This window comes from Drosophila kikkawai, chromosome 3L (assembly GCF_030179895.1).
Source record: "Drosophila kikkawai strain 14028-0561.14 chromosome 3L, DkikHiC1v2, whole genome shotgun sequence".
In the NCBI taxonomy this organism is placed as follows: Eukaryota; Metazoa; Arthropoda; class Insecta; order Diptera; family Drosophilidae; genus Drosophila; species Drosophila kikkawai.
The window spans coordinates 3,015,565-3,039,400 of NC_091730.1; the positions used below are offsets into that span (position 1 = coordinate 3,015,565).

At 38.2% G+C, this 23,836-nt stretch overlaps 9 protein-coding genes and 1 long non-coding RNA gene across 13 annotated transcripts; 4 read left to right on the plus strand and 6 right to left on the minus strand.

The window, feature by feature from the left end:
• Positions 1-4,037: 4,037 nt before the first annotated feature.
• On the minus strand, positions 4,038-5,030 carry LOC108071911 (uncharacterized). Its single transcript, XR_001770598.3, has 3 exons — positions 5,016-5,030; positions 4,429-4,593; positions 4,038-4,358 (listed from the first exon to the last, which is right to left on the minus strand). It is a non-coding gene; the product is annotated as an uncharacterized lncRNA (long non-coding RNA).
• Positions 5,031-6,527: 1,497 nt separating this feature from the next.
• On the minus strand, positions 6,528-7,457 carry LOC108071903 (uncharacterized). The gene is made up of 4 exons (XM_017162835.3): positions 7,174-7,457; positions 6,992-7,110; positions 6,786-6,936; positions 6,528-6,735 (listed from the first exon to the last, which is right to left on the minus strand). Exons 1-4 carry the CDS (start codon positions 7,352-7,354, stop codon positions 6,620-6,622), a joined length of 567 nt encoding a protein of 188 aa, XP_017018324.1. The 5' UTR covers positions 7,355-7,457; the 3' UTR covers positions 6,528-6,619.
• A 1,583-nt stretch (positions 7,458-9,040) lies between these two features.
• LOC108071904 (uncharacterized) lies at positions 9,041-9,858 on the plus strand. 2 transcript variants are annotated; one of them, XM_017162836.3, is made up of 4 exons: positions 9,041-9,175; positions 9,243-9,326; positions 9,408-9,555; positions 9,609-9,858. In XM_017162836.3, the coding sequence occupies exons 1-4, from the start codon at positions 9,050-9,052 to the stop codon at positions 9,761-9,763; spliced, it is 513 nt and encodes a 170-aa protein (XP_017018325.1). In that variant the 5' UTR covers positions 9,041-9,049; the 3' UTR covers positions 9,764-9,858. The 2 variants fall into 2 exon arrangements, with proteins under 2 accessions (XP_017018325.1, XP_041633264.1); XM_041777330.2 differs by having other exon boundaries at positions 9,408-9,559; positions 9,609-9,830.
• A 165-nt stretch (positions 9,859-10,023) lies between these two features.
• On the minus strand, positions 10,024-10,900 carry LOC108071905 (uncharacterized). Its single transcript, XM_017162837.3, has 3 exons — positions 10,699-10,900; positions 10,409-10,640; positions 10,024-10,341 (listed from the first exon to the last, which is right to left on the minus strand). The coding sequence occupies exons 1-3, from the start codon at positions 10,810-10,812 to the stop codon at positions 10,088-10,090; spliced, it is 600 nt and encodes a 199-aa protein (XP_017018326.1). The 5' UTR covers positions 10,813-10,900; the 3' UTR covers positions 10,024-10,087.
• Positions 10,901-11,692: 792 nt separating this feature from the next.
• LOC108071898 (uncharacterized) lies at positions 11,693-12,933 on the minus strand. 2 transcript variants are annotated; one of them, XM_017162829.3, is made up of 5 exons: positions 12,720-12,926; positions 12,568-12,651; positions 12,338-12,485; positions 12,175-12,273; positions 11,693-12,108 (listed from the first exon to the last, which is right to left on the minus strand). In XM_017162829.3, exons 1-5 carry the CDS (start codon positions 12,852-12,854, stop codon positions 11,810-11,812), a joined length of 765 nt encoding a protein of 254 aa, XP_017018318.1. In that variant the 5' UTR covers positions 12,855-12,926; the 3' UTR covers positions 11,693-11,809. The 2 variants fall into 2 exon arrangements, with proteins under 2 accessions (XP_017018318.1, XP_070142243.1); XM_070286142.1 differs by lacking the exon at positions 11,693-12,108 and having other exon boundaries at positions 12,172-12,273; positions 12,338-12,444; positions 12,720-12,933.
• On the minus strand, positions 12,863-13,882 carry LOC108071871 (uncharacterized). Its single transcript, XM_017162798.3, has 5 exons — positions 13,675-13,882; positions 13,505-13,588; positions 13,291-13,438; positions 13,130-13,204; positions 12,863-13,074 (listed from the first exon to the last, which is right to left on the minus strand). The coding sequence occupies exons 1-5, from the start codon at positions 13,855-13,857 to the stop codon at positions 13,001-13,003; spliced, it is 564 nt and encodes a 187-aa protein (XP_017018287.1). The 5' UTR covers positions 13,858-13,882; the 3' UTR covers positions 12,863-13,000.
• A 180-nt stretch (positions 13,883-14,062) lies between these two features.
• LOC108071949 (chromosome transmission fidelity protein 8 homolog) lies at positions 14,063-17,763 on the plus strand. The gene is made up of 3 exons (XM_017162915.2): positions 14,063-14,173; positions 17,224-17,347; positions 17,409-17,763. The coding sequence occupies exons 1-3, from the start codon at positions 14,154-14,156 to the stop codon at positions 17,715-17,717; spliced, it is 453 nt and encodes a 150-aa protein (XP_017018404.1). The 5' UTR covers positions 14,063-14,153; the 3' UTR covers positions 17,718-17,763.
• On the plus strand, positions 14,445-17,140 carry hay (ATP-dependent DNA helicase hay). Its single transcript, XM_017162912.2, has 3 exons — positions 14,445-14,595; positions 14,657-16,473; positions 16,535-17,140. Exons 1-3 carry the CDS (start codon positions 14,544-14,546, stop codon positions 17,075-17,077), a joined length of 2,412 nt encoding a protein of 803 aa, XP_017018401.1. The 5' UTR covers positions 14,445-14,543; the 3' UTR covers positions 17,078-17,140.
• Position 17,764: 1 nt separating the features above from the next.
• E(z) (histone-lysine N-methyltransferase E(z)) lies at positions 17,765-21,093 on the minus strand. Of its 2 annotated transcripts, XM_070286141.1 has the most exons (8): positions 20,823-21,093; positions 20,005-20,724; positions 19,788-19,948; positions 19,600-19,614; positions 19,127-19,224; positions 18,872-19,061; positions 18,245-18,811; positions 17,765-18,174 (listed from the first exon to the last, which is right to left on the minus strand). In XM_070286141.1, exons 1-8 carry the CDS (start codon positions 20,942-20,944, stop codon positions 17,765-17,767), a joined length of 2,283 nt encoding a protein of 760 aa, XP_070142242.1. In that variant the 5' UTR covers positions 20,945-21,093. The 2 variants fall into 2 exon arrangements, with proteins under 2 accessions (XP_070142242.1, XP_017018402.1); XM_017162913.3 differs by lacking the exon at positions 19,600-19,614 and having other exon boundaries at positions 20,823-21,082.
• A 236-nt stretch (positions 21,094-21,329) lies between these two features.
• On the plus strand, positions 21,330-23,316 carry Cnep1r2 (CTD nuclear envelope phosphatase 1 regulatory subunit 2). The gene is made up of 4 exons (XM_017162814.3): positions 21,330-21,501; positions 21,630-21,701; positions 21,765-21,899; positions 22,424-23,316. The coding sequence occupies exons 1-4, from the start codon at positions 21,480-21,482 to the stop codon at positions 22,576-22,578; spliced, it is 384 nt and encodes a 127-aa protein (XP_017018303.1). The 5' UTR covers positions 21,330-21,479; the 3' UTR covers positions 22,579-23,316.
• Positions 23,317-23,836: the final 520 nt, after the last annotated feature.

Consider the following 23,836-nt stretch of genomic DNA (forward strand, 5'->3'; position numbering starts at 1 on the left):
GCACAGATGCCGGGCGAAGCAAATGACATGCAAATAAATGAGAACAAAGGGATAAACGAATGGCCAGGCCAGTTGAAGTTGGCACTGCATTTGCTATTTGCCATCGTCCTTTTCCATTGCCATCCTCATCGTCATCGCCATCGCCATCGCCACTCGCATTCGCATTTCCAGGCGAAGCAAACGAGCCGCATAATTTTTGCCGACTGCACTTTGCGGCCAAGGCGCCGGATACGGATACGAACCTCCTCTCTCTCTCTCTCTCTCTCCGGCTACTCCATCGAATCCTTCCGATACTCCAACCCTCGGTTCCTGCTTTAATGAAGTATAACGCGACCAAATGAATGGCGTATTAAGCGAACGTCGCCTTGCCATACACTAAAAACTAAATTTAATTACAAATCAATTAACTGGAAAATTAATTACAATTTATTTAATAGATTTCTGGTAGAGAGGGGGGAGTTGAAGTAGTTTTCGATAAGGAAATCGAACAAAAATAATTAGGGGAAAAATATGTACCTTATCGATTGGTTTTATCAATTGTTTTTGCTATCGAAAAAGTGACTTTTTATGTTTCCTTGATGTAAAGTTCAACTTATAGTAGACAAGAAATAAACGCTTTGACCTTGTTTTTGAATATTTTTTCAATATAGATAAGTTCATTGAACTTAACAATAATTTCAATAATTTTGTATACACTCATAATATATCGAAAACATCGATAATTTTATCGAACATTATTATAAACTCTTATAAGATGTCGATATGGCCTATCTCTAGTTCATACTTTCTGGAAACATATGGGTCTACTTATGTTTTCTCTAAATATAAATAAATACAATATTTATTTAATTTTTTTTTTATTTCCCACTCGTTTTAATTACAATCACATAATAATTTTTGCAGTGCCCACACTGAAATGTAAGTATAAATCAAGGTGGGCTGCGGCTGCTGAACGCGCGCCTTCTTCTCGCTGCTCCCGCCGTAATTTGTAAGTCGAGTGGGAAACAATATTTTTCCATCCGTCCTGGTGGGTGACCCGAGACAATAAGCATAAATAACATAAGCATGGAATATGGAATATGGAATGTATGGAATATGGCATGTCTGGCATACAGAATGCCCTGGGATGATGGGCCTGCCATGCCATGCCAGCTGTAATAGACAGCTAGAGAGAGTGTGGATGGGCTGACAGGACTAGTCCTGTTGGTCCTGCTAGCGATTCTGATCCCGATCCTAGTCCCTCCTTAACTGAGGTGCCTCTTGTTCGCACCCACGTCCACGGCCCCTGATTAATGCTTGTTTGTTTGCATGGCCGTGTATCACTAATGGAATTCACATGTTGGGACATGACTGATTATGTACACATTAGTCGACTGATTTGCAATTCCAAGTGCGCCCATGTGTGTGTTTGTTTGGGTGTGAGTGGGTGAGTGAGTGTGTCATGTCCTGTTTTGGGGCAACTTTTCCACTATATAGACGAGAAAACAATGTTGCAGGCCCTACAATGCACTGGCAAGAAACTAGGGTAATAATTGTTGACTTGGTTGATATGAGAAAATGGAAATATACGAAATATTTGGTTGGAAAAATATTAAAGAATATTTTAATAACAGAAATCGAAAAATATTGATTAAAAAAATACAAACATATCGATGTAAGAAATTGGTTGGTCAAGTTATCGAAAACATTTTCAGCAAGTCTATAAAATTTAGCAAATATATTAAAACATAAATATTGTATTGTATAACAAAAAAAATTAAACAAAAAAGGAAAGAAGATTTTAAGAATTATCGATTTTTCAGAAATTAAATTGGTATACTATCGAAAACTAAATTTTTAGGAAAAACAATGGAAATTCTAAAAAAAACATTAAGAAAATAGATATATATTTAAATCATTTAAAGAGGAATTAACCAACAATTTTTTACTTCAAATTAAGTTAAGAAAAACCCTTAAAATAAAATTAAAAAAAAATCAAAATCAATCAAATTTTTTCCAAAAAATTAAAACAAAATATTTTTCCCATTGTAGCCGAGTGTTAATTCAGCGACAAATGTTGGCGGACCGTGTGACTGTCAACGTGTGAGTGCGGCACGTGTCCTGTCGCACCTGTGTGTGCACCCAAAACGCCGCCCAAAGGTCCTTTCGCTGACTAAGCACATTATTGAGTACAGAAGGAACCAACCAGAGCGCTAATTGGCAGCCGCTTTTGTGCCAACTCTCTCTCTCTCCTAAAGCCATTTTGCGTGCTAGATAATTTGCTTAAGGCGATGCGATGCGTTGCACTGTGTGAAGTGGCAACGGAGTGGGTTTCCGTGTCCTATTTCCATACCTGGCGCACCTACAAGTGTACTCACCTTGAGTGCAGCTCCTTTTTAAATTGTTTAATAAACATGCACGTCCTACGGAGAGTGCTCCCTAACCACCGAGTTTGCTTAACAAATTGACTCCTTCGAAGAGCACTTCCAGCAATTCCATTTGCCAGAACACAATGAGATGTAGGGTACAGGCGACAAAATGGGGAACTTATTACAAACCTAAGAAAATGAATAAATTATATAATAGATCTTTAGATCTATGATGAGATTTCTTATGCAAATAAGGCTTCAAATTTCAAAGGGACACAAAAAATCCCAAAAAATAGACATTTAAGGGCTTCAATTGCTGTCAAACATAATTGTTCTTAAATATTTTCAATAACGTTTTATACATAAATATTTATATATTAATATAAAGTACCCTTGTTTTATATTGTATACATAAAAAACCAGCTTAAGCCACGTTTTTTTTAGTCGCCTGTTGTATTTTAACCCAGATATGCATACAGATAGTGATCCGGCATTTTGGGGCGACAAATGCAACTTGAATGCAAAACTATATAAAGCGTGACTTAAGCTTCCAGCGGCGTCATTTTGGGTTTAATTGAGCGTGTAACAAGCACAGCTTTTGCTTTTAACTTACCAGCACACACACACATACACAGTGGCAAGGATATGCAAACAGGACACCCGAAAACTATGCCAAAAACCCCCTTGAAATTCTACACACACATACTTATATGTAGGTATAGTATAGGAGAGTGCCGCGTTATGCTAGTCGGTAGGTTGTGTCTATGTTTATGTTTGCCGCCACAAGGACTTGTGTTCAAAGTCCTGCAGGACACGTGCGTTTTAGTGTTGGTGTTTGTTGTGGCATAACATTGGGCTTTCCAATGATACACAGTAGTACAGCCAGTAGGACCCCTCAGCCCCAACTAATTGCCACAAACTCCAACTTAATCTACTCCTCCCCCTCCTTGCATCAAAATTTTCCCACAAAAGCCCATATTTTTCCTCGATTTTCCTTGCCATTTTCCTCTGTTGGCGGAAATCAATCAATTTCCTGCGTAGACTTTGCCATTCTCCCCATGGTTTCCTATTTTTTTCACACTCTCTACGCGGAAAATTAAGTGCATTGAGTATTGAATAGTTGACGCACACACACACACCTAGATTATGCCAAAGCACAGGTGAGAGAGAGAGGTAGAGAGAGGCCCAGGTGAGTTGGAGTTGGGGGGAAGTTGGGTAGAGTTCTTATATAATTTAATTAAAATTGCTTGCGGCCTCGCCAGGCCAAATGGAATGCAAGGCATTTCTCAGCAGCAAGCAAAGAAAATCAATTAGTTGCGTTGAGGGGAAAATATCATAAAAATATTATATTTATGGCAATTTGTAGGAAGTTCAATTTCTGAGAAATGCTTTATTACCTCAACTTTTTTTCACTGGGCAATTAAGCAAAGGAATTTTGTTGTTTTTATGAGGGATTTTTGTAATATAAATAAATATTTTTAAGAGAGATTTTGTGGTATTTTGAAATATAAATAAATATATTTTAAATATAAACCAAATAATATTTTTTACATATATTTTCTTGGCAATTAAATAACAGAATTTGTTATGAGAGGGATTTTGTGGGATTTATAGCATTTAAATAAATATTTTAAAGAGTTATTTAGTGAGTTTTTGCAATATAAATAAATAAATTAACTAAAAACAAAATATTTTGTAGTTAAATTTTATTTACTTGCACATATAACAATTCAAAATTCAAAAAGGGTAACTTTTATAGGCCCCTTATAATTGCATATTTATTTAAACAATATATAATATTTCCAATATGGTTTAAAGTTTTCCAATTGCAAAGGATTTCACCTCCTTTGAAGGCTTCAAAATAAATTTGGAAAAAAACCAAAGACTAATAATAATAATAATAATAATAGTCATCGGGATCAAATGCAAAGGGAGGCCAACCCCAACTTCGCGAAAATTGAGTCTCTTTAGTTTTCGGGCCGTGCTGAGCCGGCACTGCAAGGGCCAGACCTTAAAAGAAAAACATTACATTATTACTTAAAAAATAAACAAAAATAATAATAAATAATAATTATATTACCTAAAACCATCAGGCAAATAATGCCAAGTAAAACCAAGTTGTATACAGGCTGCATGTCTCCGGTTAACTAATGCATTTAGCCAGGTGAAATTGGGCTTAAATAGGGAAACTTGAAAGTCACCTGGCTCAGAGAAGTCGTTGCCTCTCTCTCTCAGTGGGAGATGGCTATTATTTTTAAGGTAATTTGTGATTATTTTATATGACTTGTAAACTCTATAATATTTTTAAATATTTTAGTATGGTTTCTAAATTTTATTTTGAGGTAATTTTGATTAAGTTATTTGACTTGTAAACTCAAGTAATATTTCTATATATCTTATGATTATATGTCTAGCTTAAACTTAAAAAGAAAGCAACTATTTATTTAAACAATAGTTAATAGTACATAAATTTAAATACTACCTAAACATACATTTTTATTTTCAGTCATAAATAATACAAGTTAGCACGTTTTCTAAGCCCAAAGCTAAAAAAGAAGCAACTGAGTTTAGCCGTTAAAAAGAAAGTTAAAAGCTTAATGAAGCCCTAAAAAAGTTTCTAAATGTATAGGTGCTTGGCTTTTGGCTCTTGGGAATTCTTAGGCTAACCTGATTACCAAATGAGGGTCCTCGATGGAGTATCGACTTGAGTGAGTCATCCAGACACGTGTTTCGAGAGAGCTCTCCAGCTTGGAGAGCTCATTGCTGCCTTGTTGCCTTTCGATTTTCGGTGCCCTCGAACATATTTGTTTATATATATTCTTTGAAAATATGTTTTATGGGGGCCATCAGAGTCTTAATAAATACTAAAAAGCCATGATGAGCTGCTGCCCCAGCGCCATCAAATCCGTCGTCGTCGTCGATGTCGTTTTCGGGCTGAGTGGGAGGGGGTCCTGTTCCTATTCATGCTCCTTGGGCTGCCGCTGACTATGACGCTGACGAGCTGCTCCTCTTGCTGGTCCTGCTGCTGCTGTGCTGTGCATTCCCAATGGATTTGCTCGTGCGTGTCGACAAGAATTTCAATTTGCAAACAATAAATTTGAGCAGCCAGTCGCTCCTTAGAGGACGTCCACTGCCGCATGGCAGAAAGAACTGGCAAAAAAAATATATATATATATTATAGCAGAAAGTGTCCCGACCAGCAAACACCCGGGGCCCTTATGTCCTCATAAAAACCATAGCATATTTTCCAGGGCGGTACAACAATTTATTGGCAAGGAGCAATAAGCTAAATGTCTCCAGGGGGCTTCATAAATGTCCAAACGAGATGGAATTTGGTTTCTAAATACGATTTATGAGCTTATAGGGTTATTAGAAAATTTTTACAATTTTAAAACAATTTAAAATAGAGCTTAAAGAATTATTTGGAATTTTTTTTTATAACAGGAAATTTTTAAGATTTTAAAACAATTTAAAATAGAGCTTTAAAGTATTTTTTGAAACTGTTTTCATATGAAAACTTTTTCAAATTCTTAAAAAAATTTATTTTATTCTTTGAAAACATAAAATTAATCACATGAAATATTTTTTTTTTATATTTTAAGACACATTTAAAAAGCATTTTAAACCTTAACTGGTTGTTTTAAGTGTATATATTTAAAACTACTTTGTTATATTTTTCCTAAGCAAATTTCTGTTTTATTTTTTACAAAAATTTTATCTAAAAATATTTTTTAATTCATTTCTTATTAGAAACCCATTTTTCCCCTTTCCACAAGTCTCATATACCCTCTAAAATCTCCCTCTTCCAGGACATAAAACTGAAAATCAAAATAAAAAAAATAAACGGACTCCAAGCAATGTTTAATAAAGAAGAAATATTTTGCTTTTCACTTTGGCATCGTGTTGCAAGTGACAGTTGCCGTCACTGTCGCTGACAATCCCGCCGTCCAAACAAATAGAATTAGATGCCGAATTAGGACTAAAAACAGCTTTGACTTGATTTCAAGTCCTTAGCAGGACTTTAATGGCGCCGCGGCGGCACACAGACAAGCGGAAGCGCAGAACAAAAAACGGAAATGAATCAATTTCCGTTTGGCAAACCATTAAAAAAAAAGAAACTACAAAGCAACAACAGGAGAAACTAGGAAGCTGGTAGCCTTTTGCTTGAACGATGACCTATGACCTCTGGCTATTGGCAGTTTAATGAATTTTTTTCCTACAGGAAAATGCAATATCAAAATTACAAGACATTCATAATATAGGAAAACATATTATTCAAGCAATAACCAGTGAAAATAAGCAGTCACTTTGGTGTTGACGGCATCTGGCGACCAAGACAGGTTAAGATAGATGGCATAAATTACCAAAACAAAGGCCAATTCAACAGCTAAAAGAGGAAAGATAAAGCCAGAATGGGATATATAAGACAAGTCTTACCAAAGGTCAGCAGGGAGATGAGGATATTGGTCATGGCCACGATGGTATCACCCACAAACATTTCAAAGATCCACCAGAAAATCATGAGAACATCAATGACCAAACCGCAGAAGCACCAACTCAAATAAATAGTCATTAATTCCGGTTTATGCTGAAGGATATAATAAGTAAATTTATGAAAATTAGAAGGCAGAATAAAAACCCACCATTATAATGCCAGCTATCATGAGCAAGGAAACCACAATCCACATATTCAGCATCAACAAGTAGCCCCAAAAAATCCAAGCATTCTCAGTCTCCATCATGCGCTGACGACTCAACAGGTCTTTGGGGTTAGTTTAAGTTAATTTAATATAATATTTAATTATTAAAAATATTAAATACTTACTAGGCAAAGGGTTCCTTGGCTTCTGGTCTTCTACAGGCTGAATCTCCAATGCTGGCAAGTCTGCCTTTACAGCCGAGCGACGTTGCCGCATTATATAGTACATAACCAGCTCAAAGCACAGGACGCCCACAATGTCCATCCAGCCAATGGCCAGGCCAAAGGCAGTCAAAGCATTTACCATTTTTGGATTTATTTTTAGCTTTCCTTTAGAAGTCTAGAAGTGAGAAAGTAGAGAAGTAAAGAATTATAGAGGTAAAGAAGTATAGAAATAATTTTTCTGTGACAAATTTAGCTAAGTAAAGAAGGAAATCAATAAGAAATGAATTGTATTTGTTTGTAAATTCTTGAATAATTTTTAAAAATATTTTTTTAAGTTAGTACATCTAAATATAAATATGTGTATTTTTTATTAAATCATTTAACTACATATTTCTATTATTTTTAAACTTATAAAAACCTGAAACATTATTAAAAAATGTGTGCTAAATTCATCAGTAAACCTGCCTCTCCTTTTGTTTAAATCCTTTCAGGATATTATCATTTCATTAAGAAGCTAAAAACTCAGTGAAGGAGTCATTTCCGACCCTATAAACCATATATATTCTTGATCAGCATCAACAGCTGAGTCATATAAGCCATGTTTGGAAAAAAAAAATTTTCGCAATTTTTCGAAAAAAATGTAAGGGGTTACATCATTAAAATTCTCAAAAATCGACTAAAATTAAAAAATTTAGTTAAGTATGCAGACTTATTAACCTTATAAAAACTAACTCAGAACTGCTTTCCGAATTAAATTTAATGCATTTTTGGTTTAGTTATAGAATTTTTAAGATTTGATTTTCCCCAAAAATATCGTAAAGAGTTTAAAACTCAATGAAGGAGTTATTTCCGACCCTATAAACCATATATATTCTTGATCAGCATCAACAGTCGGATCGATCTAGACGTTTCCGAGGGAAAAAAAATTTGAACAATTTTTCCAAAAATTTAATAAGGGGTTACATCGTTGAAATTATAAAAAATTTGAAATAAATTTGATTTCTTAAAATTTATAATTTAGTATGCAAATTTTTTAAGCTAGTAAAAACTAACATAGAAATGTTTTCCGAATTGAAATTAAGACATTTTGTTTAAATTATGATATTTTTAACTTTCATAAGTCTTAAAAAATTATTGTACTAATTTATATTTTGCATAATTCAAAATTAAAATCTTAATAAATATATAATAATATATAATAATAATTTATAATACATTGTTGTATATATAGAATATATTTACATATTTCTCAAGCTCCCTGTTGCATTCCCCTGCTGTGCGAAAAACTTAAACTGGAAGTGAGATGTTTAAAAAGGTTTTTTTCTGGCGCCCCGGGGGCATCGGCTTGGGCTCCAACTTCTTTGGCCCCACCGAGTTGCAAATGAGCGCGAAAAAAGTAAATTATATTTGTCAACGGGGAATCCCCTCTTCCCCTTCCCCTCTTTCTCGCACTCTGTGGCCCTCAAGGGGCGAAGACGAGTAATGGCTGGTGTGTGTGCGTGTGTGTACGCTGCCGCCGCACGTATTTCATCAGCATCAGGCATTATGTGTGTACTTGTACGGTTGTGTGTGTCATTTTTTTCCTGCATAAATAGATGCGACAGCCGCAGCAGCGAGACTTGGCTGCTGTTTCCGTTTCCGCTTTGATACACTCACCGGGGGAAGAGAGTTTATAGATATCTTGGAAAATCTAGAAAAATATAGTTCTTAAAAGTTGTACTCTCTAAAATCCTAGATATTTGACTCTTCTGTTATTTGTCAGAATTTAATTTGTGTTTTATATATAATTTTAAGACTATTTCATAACCAAATCTTGTCTTGTTTTGTTTTCAAAAAGATGGTTTCATTTGATATAAGTCCAGGACCAAAATCCCTGAGGATTTGGGCCTACGCTATAGGATGCTTCGATCTTATAGCAGCCTTGCTCTTCTTTGTGGTGGGTCTCAGGTCAATAAGCCAACGTGTAAGATATTCCTAAGAAACTATAATTATTTATACATAAATGTAAGAAATCTATAAATCACCAAAAGCTAAGCTGGCTGACAATTTTTGGCATACTCTTTGGCATTTTCTGGATATCGATGATAGTGATGCTGCTGCTTGGCATTCAAGGGGTAAATATATATAGAAAAAAAATGTATAAAAAATATATAAATATATATATTTATATAAATATATTTTACGTTTAATTACAGCGCCGTCCCAGGTTAGTACGTGCCTGGATCATCTTCTCCTGTGCCGGCATCCTGACTGAGATTTTTGTCTTTTTGTATGGCATTTTGTGTGAGAGCTCCTTTCACAAAGGTCTGGTCAAAAATGGCTTACTGCTATTGGCGGCACTGAGTGGGTAATATATAGAAAATGTAACTGATTAGTAATAACCCTTAATTTTGTAGTTGTGGAGTTCATTTTCCTGTACATTGTCCATCGATTCTATGTGACAGTGGCCTATTGCCAGGCCTGTCATAAGAACAGATCCCATGAGCTAATAAATCAACGTCATCAAAAGGGATTTTGTCCCAAGTCACCATTTGGTTTCTACTTATTTTAAGGAAGAAATATTTTATATTTTGTATTTTATTAAATTTGATATTTTTAAAAATATATTTTTAAGGGCATCTCCAAGGCGTCTTATCTAAAAACGAGTATCTAGATCTTGATTTTTTCTTTTCCTTGCTGCTCAGCGTAAATTATTTTAAAAGGATTTTGTGTGGGCGGACGTGTGAGTGTGCAAGGTCCTTGCAGCCATAATATAATAAGGCTTTAAAAGCTTTGTTCAAGATGCTGCACTTTTCCAAGAGAGAAAACTGATCAATGTAATATAATTTAGTAAACAAAAACGAAAAGAAAAAGAAAACTATATAAAAATGATAATCTAAGACTTTCGCATTTGTTTTTTCAGCTCCTTGAGGGCCGCCTTTTCCTTTTTTATACGCTCTTTGGCATTTTTCTCCAAACGCTTTAGTTTCTTGCGATCGCGAGCCTTTTCTTCAACTTTCTCCTGGATTTCATCTTCAAATTCCATTGTAAATCCAGCATTTGACCTGGGATACCTTTCACAGTCCTGTGACTCCGACTCCACATAGGGATAAAAGAGGTAAATAATGTACACAAAGGTCATTTCCACAGCTTAAAAAAAGGAGAAAAATGCTGTAAATCTTTTGAAAATTATATTAAATATCAAATAAAACCTCACCTAATCCCACAAAAGGCAGCACTGTGACCTTTACACCATCCCAATTCACAGCTATGGCCAAAGTCAGGCCATACAGCAGGATCACGCCATCCAGGATAATGCCCAGACAGGTGAAGACCAACCAAAACCGTACTAGTTTTACCTTTCGCTTATAGATTCCCGCTGCCAGTATTACGATTATTACCATCCAGAAAATTGTGAATAACAAAGCTGCCAAGGCAGAGGCATTGCCCTTAAGAAACCAGAGTTCAGCCTTAAAATAATTAAAAAGGAAAGCTTCTTCATCTTACATGCTTGTGGAATACCAATCCTGAGATAATGGTAAAGAGCAGGGCGGATATAAAGTCCAGCAGGACAATGCAATAGGCGCAGGGCACTAAGTATTTATCCGAGTATATCCCCATTTCCCCAGGTCAAAGTTCATCACATCACAGGCACTAATACTGGCAATGGGACTCGTCTTGGTACTGGCGATGTTGTCTACTAAATCAAAGCCTTAATGATGATAAGCACGTACTTGTTCCAGGTCAGGCGGGGGGGTGGGGAGATGATGGAGCCAGGAGATACAGGAGAAGCCTTCGCTGCCTGTTAATCAATGCCGTTTGATTGCCAAAAGTCCCAGGCAGTGGGGCACAGTGGTCTTAAAAGGATTATATCTTAGCTTTGAGATGGAAATTAATTTTTATTTAAATAAAATAAAGGAGATACCATTATAAAAGTATTATAAATATACCATTAAGTTTATTAAACATGCTTAAATATTGTTTAATAATTTAAAGGATGGCTATAATTTAAGCTAAAAAACAAACCAAAAAGAGTCTTTATTTTCCCGCATTTATTATTTTCAATAAAAATAATATTTCAATAAAAAAAAGGTAGCTATTTTATTCTATACCATTTTTAAATATTTCTAAATTTATTTTTTTTTTATTTTATTTATTTTTTTATTTTAAAAAATATTATTTAACCTTTTCTCCTCTCAAAACTTATGTTTATAGCCTTAGTATTCCCCCTGAAAACCATCTAAACCAATGTGAAATGGAACTCCTTGTCCTCACAAGTTTCTGCTACCATCTGTCGGCCATTCATTTATGGCATTTGTTTTGTCAGCAGGCCCTGGAGATTGGATTGTCCTCCAGCAATCCAAGGGACGACTCCCCCTTGGCAACGTGACCAGATACCGCCCGTCTCGACACGAAGCCATCTCCAAATGGATGGAAAACTATGTAAGTCAATTATTATTATTATTTTGTTTGTGTGTGACGTAGGATGTGTATCTGTAAATTGAAATTCTCACACTTAATTTAGTGTTTTATTGTTTTTTTTGTATTATTTTTATAAGGGACAAGGATATTTATGAAATTTCAATATAATGAAAGGTTAGATAATCTCGATTAGATTTTATTTCCTCACGGAAAGGCGTACACGCTTTTCTTCCTTTTTACCTCCTTCTGAGGACTTTCGAATGGATTCTTTTTCACGCTCTTCGTACTTTTTAAATTCTTCATCCTTGGCTTTGTCCTTGTATTCGTTTTTGTATTCATTTTTGTCTTTGTCCTTGTATTCATTTTTGTATTCATTTTTGTATTCGTTTTTGTTTTCGTTTTTGTTTTCGTTTTTGTATTCGTCTTTGTATTCTTCTGGGTATTCGTCTATATATTCGAAATCATCTTCACTTTCTGATTGGTTTTTTTCTATATCTTTAAAAATTATAGGTTTTAATTTAATTTAATTTAAGTTTTATATAAGTTTTTAATAATCCCTACCCTTTTCTCGGCAACCAAAGTTTCCACCTTCCAGAAGACTATAAGGACACAACTTTCTAAAATAACGAAATACCAAGTAGATGCAAGCACACTGATAACCTGTTGTTATAATAAAATATTTAAATATTTTATAAATTACATTTTATATATATAATATACTTACAAATCAATAGGTATACAACACCCCATTGTATAAAATGTTCCGGGTCAAAAACGGGTAAAGTCAGCAAATTCCAAATAAGTAAGACAATGCTGGTGCCAGTGGCAAGGCTAGCGAATATTAACCAAAATATCAAAAGTTTAGGAATGCACTAAATATAAAAAATATATATATATATAAAATATAAATATAATATAATATATTTATAAAGTATTTGAGAGCCAACTTCTTACCTTCCAAAGGCCCACAACGAGAGCCTTAACAGTTAGAACATAAACCACAGCGCCTAGATAAGCTATTATGTTGTAGGTATTTTGCTAAATAATAATATTTATTATAAATAAAGCTTAATTATATATTATTTAATATTATCTGTAATACTTACATGCAACGACAACTCATAAATGGCATTAAAGGCATAAGTTAGTGAATGAACTAATTCCAAGGCTGCAATCACAAAGCAAAAGATACGTAGATAATCCCTAGGAGTATTATTCTCCTTTTCCTCTTTTAAAGGCATTTCTTATGTTTTTTTTTTTTTATAAAATACAAATTTATTTAGCTGAAGTTTTGGAACAATATGAAACAATAGTAGAAAGTATATAACTGTTAAAGCAAAGCCAACCAAGCTGGTTTAAAAATAATTCATATTTTGAAAAGGTTTTTCTACTTTTTCCTGGACTTCTTTTTGCCATCCTTTTTACCCTTTTTAGGGGATTTTTTATCGCTGCTTTTGTTGCCTAAAACAAATATAATTAATTATAATTTATTTCATTAAATTTTAGTTAAACTTACAGCATAATTTTTTGCCTTTGGTGTTGATTATTTTATAATAGCGATATATCACATAAATGCTGGCACTTTCAATGACTTGAAATTGAATAAAAATTAGATACATTTAAATTATAGAAAGTACAAAGTACTAAATGTTCTAGTATTATCAATATTATACTCACAAATGCCTATAAAGATGATCACAAACTCCTCTAGACGATCCCAATCCACAGTTATGGAAGTAGCCAGGCCCCAAAGCAGAAACAATATATCCACTATAAAGCCAGACATAGAAAATAATAGCCAATATCGAACCAGGTTTGGCCGCCTCTTTAAAATTTAAATAATATATTATTTTATATTATATTTTAAAAGAAATACTAAATATAAACCAACCTTCCACAGGCCCACAATCAACAAAAGGACAACCACCACCCAGAACCCCACACCCACCAAAGCCAGCAAACCAACAGCGCTGAACTGTAATAAATACGTAAAATAAATCAATTTTATATAATTTATAATTTTATATAATTAAATTATTTAAGTAATTTTAAGAATTTTACCTGCTGGACCAGATCGATGATGGTCTGCACGGTAAAGTATAGAGCATGGAGCAGGTCGAACACCGCAATTCCACGGCATATTTGTGCTAGTTTTTCCAACTGCTGTGCTTGCTTACTTTTCGATTTTTTATCCTTTTTCGAAGGTGACTTCTTTTTTGACTTTGATTTCTTCTTGTCGGGCATTTTTTAAATTAAAAAAAAAAATACCTACCTAGACTGAAAATTAAAACAAAGCACTTGGGATTCAGCAATAAATTTATTTATTAAGTTTACAATTTTTAAAATTTTATTTCAATTCAATTTTGAATTTCCAGTGGCTTTTAAACTGTAAACCGCTAAGTGGGGCCAAAGTACCAGCATTACCCAACACCTTTTGGTTTTTTCAGCCAGCAAAACGCGGTCACACTGATAACCTGGTGCTTTTATTAGTTTTGTTTATTTATTATTATTTCTTATTTCTCATTTTTAACAACAACAAAATGCCTATTGTGGTAAAAACGTAAGTAAAAATGGTTTTAGAATGCAATTAAACGTAAAAATAAGGTGTGAATAAGTGTAAACAAAAAAGGCGGCAAAGATATGCCCTCTTGACGCCTCTTGAGAGGTCGGGTTTCGCCGTACCGATTTTGTGCCTCGCAGTGGAATCGGTTGACTATATCTTATTGATAACCTGCATTATCATGGTTTTAATTTATAGTTTTTAAGGTTTTTGTTAAATTTCCACCTGGAAATTGCTTTGTTTTTTTGTCTCTGCGCAACCATTTTCGAGCAAAGTTGTTAAACTGCCACCTGGTCACACTGCTTTGCTATTTCGCCAATTTCGTGTCCGTCGGTTTCTTTTCTATTGAATTTTATGCTCTCCATTTGAAATGGGGCCGCCAAAAAAGTCAAAAAAGGACCGCAGTGGCGCCGACAAGTTCGGTGAGTCTCTGGTCTATGGAAAACCCAAGAATTTGGCTATAATTACTAAGATAACCCACAGCAAAAAAGCGGCGTGCCGAGGACGAGGCCTTCACTCAGCTGGTGGAGGAAAACGACAGCCAGGATGCCACAGAATCAGATGGTGTGCCCGGTGCAGCCTCCAAGAATGCCGAGACCAATGACGAACACATCAACACAGATGAGTACGGGGCCAAAGATTACCGCTCACAGATGCAACTGCGCCAGGATCATGGAAATCGTCCACTTTGGGTGGCTCCCAATGGTCACGTCTTCCTTGAGTCCTTTTCGCCAGTGTACAAGCATGCCCATGACTTTCTCATAGCCATCTCGGAACCTGTTTGCCGGCCAGAGCATATCCATGAGTATAAACTCACCGCCTACAGCCTGTATGCTGCCGTCTCTGTGGGATTGCAAACCCATGATATTGTGGAGTATCTCAAGAGGCTGAGCAAGACCAGCATACCCGAAGGCATCCTGGAGTTTATTAGACTCTGCACGCTCTCGTATGGCAAGGTGAAGCTGGTCCTCAAGCACAACAAGTACTTTATAGAGTCACCTCACCCGGAGGTTCTGCAGAAGCTTCTCAAAGATCCTGTGATCCAGAAATGCCGTCTGATACGCAGCGAGGGCGAGGGCTTCATCCAGGGAACCATGGATGGCAAGGCCATCACACAGTTTGGCACCAAGCTGCCGCCAGGAGCGGGTGCTGAAAAGCCAGCCGATGATCCCACAGCAGCAGCAGCAGCTGGAGGTGCTCCTGGTGCTGATGGTGCTGCTGTGCCCGAAGATATCACTGATTTTTACGAAAAGATCGACAAGGAGGAAGAGGATGAAGACGAGGCGAATCTGAAAACTGTGTCATTTGAGGTGGCCCAGGAGAAAATCGAGGTCATACAGAAGCGTTGCATTGAGATTGAGCATCCGCTGTTGGCGGAGTACGATTTCCGCAATGATACCAACAATCCAGACATCAATATTGACCTTAAACCCGCCGCTGTTCTGCGTCCTTACCAGGAGAAGAGTCTCCGCAAGATGTTTGGCAATGGCAGAGCCCGTTCGGGTGTCATTGTGCTGCCTTGTGGTGCCGGCAAATCCCTGGTGGGCGTCACCGCCTGCTGTACAGTGCGCAAGCGTGCCTTGGTTTTGTGCAACAGCGGCGTTTCCGTGGAGCAGTGGAAGCAACAGTTTAAAATGTGGTCCACAGCGGATGATAGCATGATCTGTCGATTCACCTCCGAGGCCAAGGACAAGCCCATGGGCTGTGGTATACTGGTGACCACCTACTCCATGATCACACACACCCAAAAGCGTTCTTGGGAGGCAGAGCAGACCATGCGATGGTTACAAGAACAAGAATGGGGCATCATGGTGCTGGATGAAGTGCACACGATTCCAGCGAAAATGTTCCGTCGCGTTTTGACCATCGTTCAGTCGCATTGCAAGCTGGGCTTGACGGCCACGCTGCTGCGTGAGGATGACAAGATTGCGGATTTGAATTTCTTGATTGGTCCCAAGCTTTATGAGGCCAACTGGTTGGAGTTGCAGAAGAAGGGCTATATTGCCAGGGTGCAGTGTGCCGAGGTGTGGTGTCCCATGTCGCCGGAGTTTTATCGCGAATATCTGACCACCAAGACCTCCAAAAAGATGCTGCTGTATGTGATGAATCCCTCCAAGTTTCGCAGTTGCCAGTTTTTGATTAAATATCATGAGCAACGCGGCGACAAGACCATTGTGTTTTCGGATAATGTGTTTGCTTTGAAGCACTATGCCATCAAGATGAATAAACCCTTTATTTATGGACCCACCTCGCAAAACGAACGTATCCAGATTCTGCAGAATTTCAAATTTAACTCAAAGGTGAGAAGGGAAACCAAAAATTTGATTAAAATTAGATTTTTTAAACCTTTTCTTCTTTTAGGTCAACACCATCTTTGTCTCCAAAGTGGCCGACACTAGTTTCGATCTCCCTGAGGCCAATGTCCTTATCCAGATCTCCTCGCATGGCGGCTCGCGACGTCAGGAGGCCCAGCGTCTGGGTCGTATTCTGCGTGCCAAAAAAGGAGCCATTGCCGAAGAGTACAATGCCTTCTTCTACACCCTCGTCTCGCAGGACACCATGGAGATGAGCTACTCCCGCAAGCGTCAACGTTTTTTGGTTAACCAGGGCTATAGCTACAAGGTCATCACCCATCTCAAGGGCATGGACACCGACACGAATCTAATGTATGGCACCCAGGAAGAGCAGGGCCAGCTGCTACAGCTCGTACTCTCCGCCTCTGATTTGGATTGCGAGGATGAGAAGCTGCCGGGAGAGCCGGGGTACCGGCCCACTGGTGGCGGCACTACCAAGCGTGCTGGCGGTTTGAGCTCAATGTCGGGCGGCGATGATGCCATTTACTATGAGCATCGCAGGAAGAATATTGGAAGCGTGCATCCTTTGTTTAAGAAGTTCAGGGGCTAGGAATTGGAGTTTACTCTTTTGTAATTTGCTGTGAATTTTGAATAAAATTCTGAAGAAAAGTTATTTTTTGATAGTTTTTTATTTATTAAGGAATTTTCCTTTAGTTAAAATTCTTAAATACATTTATAATTTCGTTTATTTTCCAGACAAAACGCTGGCAAAGGCGATTGGGCCATCATAGAGCTGCAGGGAGACCTGGAAGTGAGGGCCAACCAGGACATGCACGATCAGTTTATAGGCGATCTTTACTACAACAAATATGGACAGCCTGTAAAAATACTCAAAAAAAAAACCATAAAACATAAATTTAAAACACATTTTCCTCCCTCAGATCCTCATCATTGGCCATCACATACTCCAAGGACGTGAACAAAAGCTGGAGAAACCCTTTGCCGTTCTAGAAAAATCAAAGACCAACGATGGCGAGCGACTCCTGGACACCAGCTTGGCTCCCTCGCAGGACATGAGCCTGCTGAATGCCACCACTGGCGCCGAGAGAACCGTCTTGGATCACACCATAGCCCAGGAGCACAAAAGTAGCCAGAGAACCGAGTACACTGTACGTGCCATTTGCACCAAAAAGCTGATTTTTAAGTCACGGCCCAAACCCATCATAGCTAATGTGGCCAAATCCGTTTGAAGTTAATCAAAATATATATTTATTTTCTGTTATAAAAGATTCCAAATTTAAACAATTTCCATTTCTCGCTCAATCCCCACAAACTTGAGCTGCTCCGTGGGCCCGTATCTATAGTCAAAGAAGAGCTCTTCGCCGGGCTGAATGGCTCGCTTGGCAAAGATACCAATGCGATGATCCCCAGTGACCATCATTACCTTGGCATAGCAATTGGGATTAATGGAATGATTGGCAAAACGTATCTTGTTGCCCTTGCGCGTGGCATCCACCACGAAATCGTTGTTTAAATTAAACAAAAACGAGCACATGTACTTGTCATAGACCTTGCCACGCCGATCGGCCTCGTCCTGGGAGATGATTTCACCACAATACTCGGAAATGAATTCGTTTTTCTGGGCGCCCTCCTTGAGGAAGATGCCCCAGCCGGCAATGTCCGAGGGGGCCATCAAGAGGTGTTTGTCTGCATTGAGAAATTACAAGAAATTCAATGAAATATTTAAAATGTAAAGGTATTTTAAGTAGATCCTTACGCAGTCCCCGCTGCACGCACACATTCTTGCACGTGATCTTGGTCAGCTTAAACTGATCCGCTCCGCAGGCCTGGCACAAATCTGGGTCACACTCCCGCACTGCCAGGTAGCAAGGACACTGCTTGGTATTACACTGAGCCTTGCAGCGACATCCTGGAAAACGATTCTGGCAATCGCTGCTGCAATTGCAAAACTTTTCACAGAAATTCTGAGTTTGTATACAAGAGCAGTTCATGTCACAGGGACCAGCATGATCGCAGGGCGTATAATTGTAAACATGATTCGAGGAAGAGTCCTTTTTCAGTTGAATTTTGCGGCAATGCAAAGACCACAAACGTTGCTTCTTCTTCTTCTTACGTGGGGGTGTAAAGTCCTGGCGTAGATCCTCAAAGCTAAACTCGGCATCTTCCTTTTGGGCAAACTCATAAACCTGACGACAGGTCTTGGTGAGCATGTTGTGAGCTATGGCGCAATAGTTCTTCAGGTAAACCTTGTGCAAAACACGAAACAAGGCCTGATCGGCGCCTGTCCACACGCACTGCGTGCTGGTGATGTTCATCATGCCAGCTGAAGGTTATTAGTTGGGAATTAGGAAAAAGTAGGTCTTGCAGAAGTAGTAAAACTCACCCATTATGGAATTGATTTCAGCCACAGCTGCACTGTTGACTGTCAGACCATTATCCTTGCTGTTTTCTTGGTTAAAATCCTTGTTGCTAAACTGACTATTGCTGTCATTACTATCCTCAGAGCTGGCCTCATTGCAAGAGTCTATGGGTGGAGTCTTGCTATCAGCAGCCAGCTTTTCCTTCATGCCATCCTTTTAAGAAAAAGAGAGAGCTGTTTACCCAGGTTATCCTTGTAAGTTATCCTTTTTCAACTTACAATCAGCATGTAGCAGGAGTTGCCGCAGGGATCGGCAAAGGTCTTGAGCTCTGGATAGCGACGCTTCTGAAGATTGGGACCCGCATGGCCTTGCAAACCTGTAGAGAGAGATTTGGATTATAAAACTTTAAAAAGATGTAAAAATCCTTGACTTGGATGTCCATGAAACGCTTTTTTTTGGTGGGTTAAAATGAGGGGTTATCAAAGGTTACTGCTTTTTCCAGAAATACAGAGAGTGAGTTCTTGGAAATGAGGTCCAGGCAAAGCCACACGGAATGAGTGGGTGAGGTGAGCAACACCAAAAGAGTTCAATTTAAGACACGTGACAACAAACAAGGCCAATTATTTATCCACAGAAATATAAATTTTAGATGAGTATGCGCAGGCGGAGGAGCAGGTGGACATATATGGCTAACGGCATGAGAGTGTGTGCTTGTGGTTATCGAGAAACAACAACTACAACAACGACTCACCCTGCACATGGTTACCTAAATTGCAATTAATTCAATACAAAAATTTTTGGAATTTCGTATTGGGGTTTAAAAATGTAAAGATTTTTTTGTTTTTTTATGTGGGTTTTCCAAAAACAAAGAAAAGAAAAGCAAAAACAAAACGTAAAGTCATTAGGTAAGCCCATCCTCAAGGGGGAAATTCTACTTACGGTGCAAAAAGCAATCGTATTTGAAGCAACGCCGGCAAAACAAAGTGTGAAAAGAGTGCATGGTCCTCTCCCGGGAGACACTCTCGGCCTTGGTGCCATCTATATTGGGTGTACACTCCTGAGGGCGTTCAGGATCCTGGTGTTCAGTGAGCTCAATGTATCTGGGAAAGCGAATAAAGAATATAGTTATAGCTCGACTTTGCCTTCCTCAACTCACTTCTCCTTCAGCTCCTGTGCTGTGCCCTTGTCGGGAAAGTTGGCACTGATGGCCTGGAATATAATGGGAGCCGGAAAGGGCAGCTTGTCCTTGGCAACCTCCACTGGTGGCTTAACATCTGCCTCGCCTGACAGCGCTTCCTTCTTTTCAGATTCATCCCCTGCCAGCTCCTTTTTCTCCTCAATTTTAGGCTCTTCTTTCTGCTCCTCCGCCTCAAAATCCACTTCCTCGTCTTCATCATCGCCCTTCTTCAGCTTAACCAGTGTCTCCGACTTGACAGAGCCTCCAGGACTGGTGGCTTCCTCCAGCTCCTTGCTGTAAGAACGCATCAAAGCCTGTACCAGCTCTACAAAAATTGCATCGTCCATAAACGAGGGATCCTTGTCGCCATGGACTTTGCCATCATAGTTCTTAATGAGCTCCTCAATGAATTTGCCATCTTTATCGAGAACCTCGTCGCCCATGTAGGGTATATTATGCAGGACCGTCTCATCCTCGACCATAAAGTTCTGCTGGGTGGGTGCCCATGTGTACATGGTCGGAATGGGCGTTACGGCATTGATCACACAGATGGGAATACGTTGGGGGCCACTGGGTATGCCATTGTAGCTGGTCACCTCGGCCCGTTTAACGCAATCCACATGCGGCGGATCGTAGGGCTTCGCTTGCCAAACCTTCGACTCGCAGTAAAGATCCTGCACATTGTGATTGTGCTCATCCCTTTGGGCATAGAGAAAAGTGGGTTATTTATTAGGTTCTTTATGTTTTTTACACTTTCTGGGCTTCCAGACAGGCAGCTTCCCTTTCCCGCCACCTACCAGTTCTTTATCCACGCCTCCTTGATCTCATCCGCCCGCTTGTAGCGCTTCTGCTGCCTGATCTTAATGTACTCCGACTTGACACGCCGCTTCCACTCCGGCGGCACTTTTGTGGTATTCATTGCGGTTTTTAAGCACTGTAACTTTGCTGTTTGTTTGCAAAATAAACAGTTTTTATTATTTTACACGACTTTTCCGCCTTTTTTCGCAACCAGCTGTGTTAGTGTGACCGTTTGGGCTGGCAGAAAAATACCTAAAGGCATGGGCGTAGGTAGAGCATAGTTTTTTGGGGACAAAGGGGATACAAGATTCATTTCTGCATAACAAGGTTTAAAAATTAACATTTATGCAGTTAAAAATTAGAGACATATATTGTTTTAATGTGAAACTACATTTTAATTTAGCTATTAATAATGTTTTATTTATAATCACGTAGTTTTTTTTAGTTTTCTAACCCCCTTTACCTCCGCCTTGCCCCTCTAGTGTTGGTCAACGCCACCTGCCGCAGTGCTGGCTAACGGCGAATATCATTAAAAACATAGAAAAAAAGTAAAACTATGAAAATCCAATCCAAATCTCGGAAATTTCGCAAAAATCTATAAGCTGGACAAATTTAAAAGCATCAAGGCGGCCACGAGCATCGAGGAAATTGCTGCAATGGAACCATCCGCTTGCGAAGGCAAGTGTCAGTCGGTTTAAATTGAAAAACCCCGCTTGGCACTAAACCGACTGTCACCCGGGGGGCTGACTATGTTTACCAACTAATAACTACGTTTGTTTTTGTTTATCCTTGATTTCATTTTGCAGATCTCAAGGCCTTCGAGCGGCGCCTCACCGAAGTGGTTTCCTCGTACCGGCCATCAACCTTCCGCTGGCGCAGTAAGTGTACCTTCACCCGCGGGTGCACTCTCCGGGCTTTGATAACCGTAGAATTTCTTGCAGTTGTCCTCTCTGCCATGTCCATGTGCACGGCCATAAGTGCGTGGTACTGGCTAAGGGATCCGCGCACCACCACCGTCCCGCTGACCGAGTCCCTGTTTATTCATCCTATTTTCACAATTGCCACTCTCGCGCTGAGTAAGTTTACAACAAATATTTTTTTTTAATGTTATTCACTAAGGGTTAAACTTGTTTTGGCTTGAGATATTGCTGGACATTTGAAAAATCGAAATGGGAATGGGGTTGGGTTGTCAGTATTCAAATTATAGAGATATAATTTATCAAAAAGAGAAACTCTCAAGGACCTTGCCAGGTAGTAAGAGTTATCCTTGAGAAACGGGTCCAAAATCTATTTTTCAGTTCTTTTCTTTATTTTTTTTTTTTTAAAGCGTATCTAGGAAATGGTTTACTAGCCAAGTACTGATTAGAAAAGCAAAGATTACTGTGTTTGTTTATTTTTGTTTTAGTTTATTGTTTTATTATTGAAGTCAAAAGTAAACTAGATTTCTAGAAAAATGAAGAGAATTAACAAATAAATTTATATAAATTACTTGTAATCTAAAACAAACCATTTTAAAATTATTTAACAATCTATTTTGTAGTTTAATATATAGAAATGCTTCCCAAAAGTTCTAAAAACTAATTTCTCCTCTCCCTTTCAGTTGTCCTCTTCACCCTGGGCATCCAGAAGCTGGTGATAGCCCCGCAGATAATCACCTCGAGAACGCGTACAGTGCTAGGAGACTTTAATATGAGCTGTGATGACACGGGGAAGCTGATATTAAAGCCGCGACCCAGCAACAATAACAGCACATGAGCCGCCCAGGCACTTCCAGGACAATCAATTTAGTTAATGCTTAATTAGTCTCCTAATTTCTAACCGCACCTTGCCCTTATGTTGACCCTTGGACACCCTAGTTTTTAAAAACGGAATTTTTATTGAGAAAAAAAAACCCTACCATTTTGTTTTCCTATTTCCCAACCTTGTTTAATTATAGAAGCTCCATTTGTACAAAAAAAAAAGTGAAAAACCTATTGTTAAGCTTTATAGTGTTTCGTTATGGCGTTACCCATCGCTGCCAAATACAACAAGCTACACATTTCAATAATGAATTACTTATTTCTAATAAGCACAATCCCGATTGTGCAACCTCACAGATGTTTTTGTTAAATCAAGTTTTGTGAACCGATTTCTGTATAAAAAGAGCCTCTGGTCAGCTCAAAGGCATCAGTTTCCAGCAATCTGTACAACAAACCAGCTTTAACCATGAAGTTCCTAGCCCTGTTCGCTCTCATCCTGGTTCTCTGCGCTTTTACGGCTCAAGCTCAACAGGAGGCCATGGTCGCAGGTGACAACACACCAAACCACCCCCATCACCATGTGGTGCGCAGCGTTCGATATGCCGCCAATGAGCCGGATTCCCCACCCAAGGGTGAGGCTGGCTGCTGCGGTTAGAGCGAGGTTCATCGAAGGAGTAGGCGTGACTCCAACAAACTTGTTCCAACTTGAAAAACGCCTTGAAATTTAAATAAAGAAGCAATATTGAAAAATGTACTTGTGATGGTTTTTATATTTGAAATTATCGTTTTTTTTTTCAGAATAATTTTTAGAGATTTTTTTTAGGAGATAGGAAATGTACTATATATAAATTATATAGCTACAAAAATATAGTTTGGAATATTTAAAAATATAACATTTCGACCCCATAAACCAAATATATTCTTGATCAGCATCAACAAGGGAATCTTTCTAGACATGTCCGGAAGAAATCGATTTTTTGGCCATTTTTGCGAAATTTGATAAGGGGTAACATCATTAAAATTAGCAAAAATGGCCAAAAATTTTGATTTCTTAAAATTTTAAATTTGGTATGCAGTTTTTTTAAATTAATGAAAACTAACACAAAACTGCTTTCCGAATCGAAATTAATGCATTTTTGGCTTAGTTATGATATATTTTAATTGTTACCTGCAAGGGTATTCAAACCTTGGCTGGCCAAAGTTAGCTTTCTTTCTTGTTTTAAATAATTTTTAGGTCCCTTGTTTAAGGAAAGGGTAGAAAAAGACCCATAAAT

Excerpts from the sequence above, each read along its gene's own strand:
- hay (XM_017162912.2), top strand. The coding sequence starts at position 14,544 with ATGGGGCCGCCAAAAAAGTCAAAAAAGGACCGCAGTGGCGCCGACAAG. Across the intron at positions 14,596-14,656 it reads CAGTGGCGCCGACAAGTTCG|CAAAAAAGCGGCGTGCCGAG; the intron begins GTGAGTCTCTGG and ends GATAACCCACAG. Across the intron at positions 16,474-16,534 it reads ATTTCAAATTTAACTCAAAG|GTCAACACCATCTTTGTCTC; the intron begins GTGAGAAGGGAA and ends TTCTTCTTTTAG.
- LOC108071905 (XM_017162837.3), bottom strand. The coding sequence starts at position 10,812 with ATGGGGATATACTCGGATAAATACTTAGTGCCCTGCGCCTATTGCATT. Across the intron at positions 10,641-10,698 it reads GATTGGTATTCCACAAGCAT|GGCAATGCCTCTGCCTTGGC; the intron begins GTAAGATGAAGA and ends TGGTTTCTTAAG. Across the intron at positions 10,342-10,408 it reads GCTGCCTTTTGTGGGATTAG|CTGTGGAAATGACCTTTGTG; the intron begins GTGAGGTTTTAT and ends CCTTTTTTTAAG.
- LOC108071871 (XM_017162798.3), bottom strand. The coding sequence starts at position 13,857 with ATGCCCGACAAGAAGAAATCAAAGTCAAAAAAGAAGTCACCTTCGAAA. Across the intron at positions 13,589-13,674 it reads TCATCGATCTGGTCCAGCAG|TTCAGCGCTGTTGGTTTGCT; the intron begins GTAAAATTCTTA and ends TATTTATTACAG. Across the intron at positions 13,439-13,504 it reads TGATTGTGGGCCTGTGGAAG|AGGCGGCCAAACCTGGTTCG; the intron begins GTTGGTTTATAT and ends TAAATTTTAAAG.
- Cnep1r2 (XM_017162814.3), top strand. The coding sequence starts at position 21,480 with ATGGAACCATCCGCTTGCGAAG. Across the intron at positions 21,502-21,629 it reads GGAACCATCCGCTTGCGAAG|ATCTCAAGGCCTTCGAGCGG; the intron begins GCAAGTGTCAGT and ends TTCATTTTGCAG. Across the intron at positions 21,900-22,423 it reads AATTGCCACTCTCGCGCTGA|TTGTCCTCTTCACCCTGGGC; the intron begins GTAAGTTTACAA and ends TCTCCCTTTCAG.
- LOC108071949 (XM_017162915.2), top strand. The coding sequence starts at position 14,154 with ATGCCTATTGTGGTAAAAAC. Across the intron at positions 14,174-17,223 it reads ATGCCTATTGTGGTAAAAAC|ACAAAACGCTGGCAAAGGCG; the intron begins GTAAGTAAAAAT and ends TTTATTTTCCAG. Across the intron at positions 17,348-17,408 it reads ACAACAAATATGGACAGCCT|ATCCTCATCATTGGCCATCA; the intron begins GTAAAAATACTC and ends TTCCTCCCTCAG.
- LOC108071903 (XM_017162835.3), bottom strand. The coding sequence starts at position 7,354 with ATGGTAAATGCTTTGACTGCCTTTGGCCTGGCCATTGGCTGGATGGAC. Across the intron at positions 6,937-6,991 it reads TGATAGCTGGCATTATAATG|CATAAACCGGAATTAATGAC; the intron begins GTGGGTTTTTAT and ends TATATCCTTCAG. Across the intron at positions 6,736-6,785 it reads CATCTCCCTGCTGACCTTTG|CTGTTGAATTGGCCTTTGTT; the intron begins GTAAGACTTGTC and ends TTCCTCTTTTAG.
- LOC108071904 (XM_017162836.3), top strand. The coding sequence starts at position 9,050 with ATGGTTTCATTTGATATAAGTCCAGGACCAAAATCCCTGAGGATTTGG. Across the intron at positions 9,327-9,407 it reads TGCTGCTTGGCATTCAAGGG|CGCCGTCCCAGGTTAGTACG; the intron begins GTAAATATATAT and ends GTTTAATTACAG. Across the intron at positions 9,556-9,608 it reads ACTGCTATTGGCGGCACTGA|TTGTGGAGTTCATTTTCCTG; the intron begins GTGGGTAATATA and ends TTAATTTTGTAG.
- LOC108071898 (XM_017162829.3), bottom strand. The coding sequence starts at position 12,854 with ATGCCTTTAAAAGAGGAAAAGGAGAATAATACTCCTAGGGATTATCTA. Across the intron at positions 12,652-12,719 it reads TTTATGAGTTGTCGTTGCAT|CAAAATACCTACAACATAAT; the intron begins GTAAGTATTACA and ends ATTATTATTTAG. Across the intron at positions 12,109-12,174 it reads CTTTGGTTGCCGAGAAAAGG|ATATAGAAAAAAACCAATCA; the intron begins GTAGGGATTATT and ends TAATTTTTAAAG.